We start from the raw sequence: 6,000 nt of genomic DNA, 5'->3' as shown, positions 1-6,000 counted from the left end.
GGTGTTGGGGAGGGTCCTGCCTCCTTAAAAGCTTCCCGCCAAACAGAAGCTAAATAAACCAGTTTGTAAATCAGAGCTGTGGGGGGCGGGAATCTCAAGCTAGCACTCTTCAGTTTCCCTCCGCCCTCCCCAAAGCCCAGGAATGCGGCAGGCCCTGATTTTACAGCCCTGGCCACCCGGGCAACCAAATCGCCGCAGAACTGGCAGTAATGCGCTACCTCACCACGTTCTTGTGAAACAGTTAAAAGACAAAGTGCCAAGCACATCCTAAGTGGCTTTTATATCTTGATCATGGACTCGTCATCAGGCTGCACAGTAAAAACCGAAGCCCCGAGAAGCCGAAAACTCTGCAAAGCGGACTGGAGGCGGGAACCTGATTTGAGGAGGAGGGTGGAGGAGAACAGCCAATCCCGCGCTCCCCGGGAGGAAGAGGAGGAGCCAGAGCCCGTGGGTCCCCGCACTGCTTACTCCCGCGCCGGCCCCGCAGTCTCCTCCCGGTCCCACGCTGCGGCCCGCTGTGGACTTCTCGGGTGCAGACATGGCTTCGGGCTCCGCCTGCACGGCGGTGAAGGTGAGATCACCCTACAAGCTGCGAATGGGCCAGCCCTGCAGGGTTCCTTCTCGAGCCTCCGGGCTGAGTCCCCAGCCCGAGCGCCCCCCACCCACCGCTCAGCAGGGAGGGGACAGGGCGCGCGGCACCCAGCGCCACCCCGATTTCCCCAGCCATTGAACTCATCTGCATTCCGGGCCCGAGCAGTGGTAACCGGGGCTCTGATGGGGAGTGGGGTAATAGAGGGGGGAGCGGGGTGGTGGAGGGGACTGCGCCCAGCTGCCACCCTCTTTTAGTACCACTCCCCCCAGGCGGGAGCTGGCGCGTGGCTCAGCTCCTGCGGCTGCTGCGTCGGTCCCTCTAGTCTTACGGGACTTAAGCTTCCGCTACTTTGACTAGGCCCACGTGGGAGATCTGGCACTTGCTCTTTTGCATGCTTCGGCTTTATTTCCCCCTCCAAACTTAGATTTCCTTTTGCTTTGTGTTACCTCGGCAGCGCAGAGCTGAGGGAGCTCTGAGACTTTTTAAATACTGAAACAGCGCGGACCGCTTCCAGACTGGAGGCCTCTGTCTTTTAAACCGCTTTGCAACCTTGAAAGTTAGAGTTATTTTCTTAGGCCTCAGGTCTCCAGAGATCTGGACACAAGGGACTCTTGTGCGCCGGGAACAGCTGGCCAGATGAGAGCATGGGTTCTGAGAGTTGGAGTGAGCCTCCCCTGGGGGTTTTAAACACATCCTGATTAATGGGTAGAGAGTGAAATAACGGAGCCCAGGAAAAACTGGTGGCTAAGTCCTTTCTAGGCTGTTTATTATTAGCCAGGAACGCAGTTAATTTGATTCAGTTTAGGAAGTTCTGACCCATGATACAGGAAGTGCACGGTTTTCTTCAGGCATCCTTTTTGATTGCCTGCAGTGCCGTTTGATGCCCTTGCAAGAGGCCCATCTCTGCATTTAGCCTGCAGCGTGCCAGGGCTTTGTATACTGGGACCCTGCAGGGCTTCATGAGCCACTCAGCGAGAGGTTGCTGCACTCGGTCATAGGGGCCAACTTTTTCTTTTCTCCATTTTGAGAAGGATTATTTACATTTATAGAAAGCCATGGTTCCAGTCAACTGGAACGGGGCAGAAAGGGTCTTCATGTGCAAGGTACAGTAGGTACTTATTTATAAAGTGGAGATTTTAACATATGGTAGGCTGGAAATTTCACTGAGGTAGAGGCCTGTGATTTGAAGATAAATCTATTTGTCATCTCTGTCCCACAATGTGAGTAAAACCAAATAGCTAGTACTTCACACTTAATCAGTCCAGTCAGGATAATACAATCTGTGCAAGGACCAGCATATCTCAACAGAAAGAATTTGCTTTAATCAGGTTAGCCTTCTGCCCACCACAGTTTCCCTGCAAAATGAATGTGGTCCACTTAAGAGCAGAAGGAGCTATGTAGTAAATATTGGATGATATGTAATTTTTTATCTTGGCAAGCTTTTGAAATAAAACTTAGAGATATAAATGGTGCTCCGAATACCTGCTGAGTCCTCTTCTTGAGATTGCAACAGGTTAGGGCATTGCTAATAAAAATTCATGATGCCAACACCATATTCCACAAGCTGCTAAGGCAGCACCCCACATAGAAAACAGGAAGGGGCCCCATCCAGAGCAAAATAACCTATACAAAGGATATCTTAGCGCAAGAGTGAAGTGGCTCCATCTCTGGAGTGCTTGCTGCCCAAGTGTGAGAACATGAATTTGGACCCTCAGCACCCTTGCTGGGGAGCTGGTGGCAGAAGCCAGCATCCACAGTCCTGCCAATAGAGAGGAAGACACAGGGAAACTCAGGAAGACACAGGGTTGAAGACTAGCCAGCCGAGAATGGCTTTCTCACTGAAAAACAGGTTAAGTTTAACCTGAGGAAGATACCTGATGTCTAGCCCTGGCTAACCACGGGCTCGCGCACGTGCACACACACATACACACACACACTGTATTTTATCTGGACATCAGGTAGCATGGATGGATTGTTCATTTGAGATCATAAGACCACACAGATTCTTTCTTACAGGTGTGAAGCTGACAGATCAGCTAACGTGTCTCGTACAGGTTCCTAGATAATGACAGACTTACAGCCTGGCACTCCCAGCAAGTAGATGTGAGATATTTCTTGGTCCTTAAACAATAGTTTCATTTGTTTTCCTCTGAGTGGGGAGGACATCGAGAGCTGGGGCTGCATGCCTATGCAGGCCGCCTCTGCGGGAAAACCACTGTATGGGCGTAGGAGGCACGTTTGTGTCCAGCAGGTGGCTTCTGGCATGCACCATTCCATCCGTTTCTGAGAAGCAACTGTTTTATTGTGTACCTCAGTGAGAATCTTCCCACACTGGGCCGGAGAGGCCTGGACTCTCTTAGGGACCTCTGCTAGAAGGCCAGTGCTGATCACTCCTACTTTGAGCTTTGTTAGATTTATGTCACACGCCCAGCTCAGTGCTTGCTCCATTAATGCTAACTCTGGTACCTTCCTTTGTAAATGGAAATATTACCAGGGGTTCGAGTTTAAATCCAATACCGTTTGGTTTAAGAAATATGATAGACCATTCAGTTGAAAAGCATCCCGTTTTGTAGGGACAGTATAATGCTCATGATCTCGATGTAATCTGTCTGTCTACCAGCAGAATCCTACCCAAAAAAATACTTATTGGAAACCTGCCAGGCTCTGAGAATGCACAGTTGAGTGAAACAGCATCCCTGATTTCTTTAAGTTTGTCTTGTATTGGGGCTGGAAGACTAAGTTATCTGAGGGAGCTGTCAGGATCCTGGGAGTGGCAGAAAAGACCTTTAGGCGTTGGTTTTTAAGCTCTGCTACCCGGACTGGTTGTTGGAGGAGAATGGGACTGGCTGGAGGTGATTAAGTCATGGCTATTAGAGCTTCCCTGATGGCAATAGCACCTTTGTAAAAGGCATCAGGCCCTAAGAGCCACATGGTTCTGCCATTTAAGGGACCATCTATAAACCAAAGAGCTAGCTCTCCCTGATACTGAATTGGCCATCATCTTGAGTTCTCCAAGGGCCTGCAGATTGTGAGAAATACGTTTGTAAGTCTGATTTTATTATAGCTACTTAGGCACATCAAAGACAGGCTAGTAGTTGAAATGATGATAAGGAACCTGGAATTACGTGGACAGCTAGGACTGAGGAAAGGCTGGGCAAGAACTGAGCACAACGGCCTTGAAATAGAAACCACCGTCTGTACTTGTGATCTCGAGAATTAGTTGGGTATAGTAGGCCTTCAGGATATAAACCACAATAGAGAATTTACTAGTACCCTGAGGCAGAGGGAGGCAGAATTTTAAGCTAGCCTTAAACTATGTAGAACACACAGTGAGTCAACTATGTACATACAGTAAGACCCTATCTAAATAAGTAAATAAATAAACAAACAAACAAATAAATGAAGCCAACAAATTTTGGATTTGATTCTAAATGCTTTGGAAGCCATTTAAGGATTGTGAACAGAGAGGTAGTGTCTGATTTATATTTTTTAAGTGATTCCTTGGCTGCTCTGTACAGAATTGCCTATACTGGGCAAAGGACAACATCTGGCCAGAAGCCATGGCGCTTGTGCCAGTCTGGGCTGGCAGCCAGAGACGTAGTGAGGTTCTGCAGGCAGAGTAGAGATAGGGGGCGGGGGGCGGGGGGTGGATAGCAAGAGGGAAAGGGTGCTTCCTGTGTCTGGCTTCCACCCCTGGAGGTGCTGAGCAGTCCTTTCCAAATAGAAGTAAGGAGGCTGAGTACAGGATTCCTTCCACTAACGCATTTCCAAGTGGGCGCTAAAGCATGAGGGATGAGGATGCTTCTCTCACAGCAGCAGAAGAGCTGCAGAGTATGTCCAGGGTCAAAGGGTAGAAGATAAATGGAGACAGCAGGAGGCAGAGGCCATGAATTCATAGGAGCACATTGCCCAAGAGGACTTGAGAGAAACATTGTCCAGGTTTAGCCATGGGCTGGCAGTGTGCTTGATCATAGAGAAGGCAAAGCAAATCCTTGGCATCCGGAGAGGGAGGGGGGTTTGGAGAACTGCTTCAGCGATCCAGTTATGCCCCTGGCTAGTTTCTCCACTGAGGGATAGGAAAATAATGTTAACCATGTTTAGTTGGATAGGGAGGGAATATGGTCCCTCTGTAGGTCAGTAGTAGACTTCAAAGTCAGAGGGTCCTGGTTTGGAAGATGGCTTTTAAACCTCTCTTCTGGACTGCCTTGAGCATGGTTGCCACTGTTCTGTCAGATTGTGCTGAGCTTTGCAGCACACAGAGTTTACCCTTAGCCTCTCCCCTACAAAGTGCCAACAGCACCTCTTCCCTCCTGTGGCAGACTGACATGGTACATGCATGTTACATACATGTTACATGCATGTTACATACATACTCTCAGATGCCCCAAGAAAGTGATCGCATATTTGGTTAAGGACCCCCTAGGCCATTGCCTGAGAGACTGCCTGGTTAGGAGAGGTAGGAACTGAGCCACATAGGGAAAAAAATAAGAAAACAAACAGATAAGATAAATATTTGTATATGATGGTTCCGAGATCCTTAACTGGGATCTCGGGTAGGAAGAACTCATTGGCTTGACTCCGTTGCTTCTAGAGACATTCGCATAGTTGTCTCCCTGCTCCACAGTTATACCCTCCATCAACACGTGCCCTTCTCCCTCTTAACTTCCTGTTCTCAGAACCCCTAAGGTTCCATGGAGGGCCCATCCAGATAGCCTCCCATCTCATCTTATTTACACAGAATAATATTTATAGGTTCTGGGGTTGGGGTGTCAACATCTTTTTGGAGGAGCCTCTTGTATATCCCCTGAGAACCCACATGCTAAAGGTTACGGCTGTTAGGAAGTGGGGAGATGGAACAGATAGGAGGTCAGCTTTGCTCTGGAAGTTAAGTCCCGTGAGGCATGCGGCTAGCACAGGTATCGGAACTACAATGTAGCACGGGTATTGGAACCACAGACGCCCATTTTGCTGCCTTGCAGCTGTGATTTGAGCAGCTTCCCTCTCTCCTCCTCTGCACCTCCATATTCTGCCTCACCGTAGGGCCCAAGTGACCACAGAGTAAAACTTTGAGCCAAACCTTTCCTCCTTAGGGTTGATTTTCTCACATATTTTGTGTCCTAGTGACAGAATGCCAGGTGACTAGCCTAGGAAGGGGTCGTTATGCAGCCTGATATATTCCGCTAGCTCATATTGTACAAATTTGTGTTTTAAGCAGAGCAACACACTGGAACCAACCAGCAAGCTTCAGATAAAATGCATGCTTTGGATAAAATCCAGTTATCAGATCCTCTGCAGTTTGGGGTCTAACATTTGGCATAGAGGGACTGCTGATATCCATCAGCTGAATAGCAAGGCCACATCCTGCCCTTATTCCACAAGCAAAGGAGACTTGACGGGAGTGCAGTGAG

The 6,000-nt window shown here is 48.8% G+C and overlaps 1 protein-coding gene across 1 annotated transcript in view; it reads left to right on the top strand.

Moving 5' to 3' along the window:
- The first annotated feature begins 425 nt into the window (after positions 1-425).
- Positions 426-6,000, top strand: part of Mtap (methylthioadenosine phosphorylase) — a 41,155-nt gene continuing 35,580 nt past the window's right edge. Inside the window, exon 1 of the mRNA XM_021159850.3 lies at positions 426-571. Coding sequence (XP_021015509.1) covers positions 539-571 — 33 coding nt within the window. The 5' untranslated portion in view covers positions 426-538. The remainder of the gene's footprint in view (positions 572-6,000) is intronic.

Source organism: Mus caroli, unplaced genomic scaffold (genome assembly GCF_978045245.1).
Source record: "Mus caroli unplaced genomic scaffold, Mus_caroli_1 scaffold_6, whole genome shotgun sequence".
Classification (NCBI taxonomy): domain Eukaryota; kingdom Metazoa; phylum Chordata; class Mammalia; order Rodentia; family Muridae; genus Mus; species Mus caroli.
The sequence above is the reverse complement of the archived record's forward strand: the minus strand, read 5'-3'. Positions and strand labels throughout refer to the sequence as shown.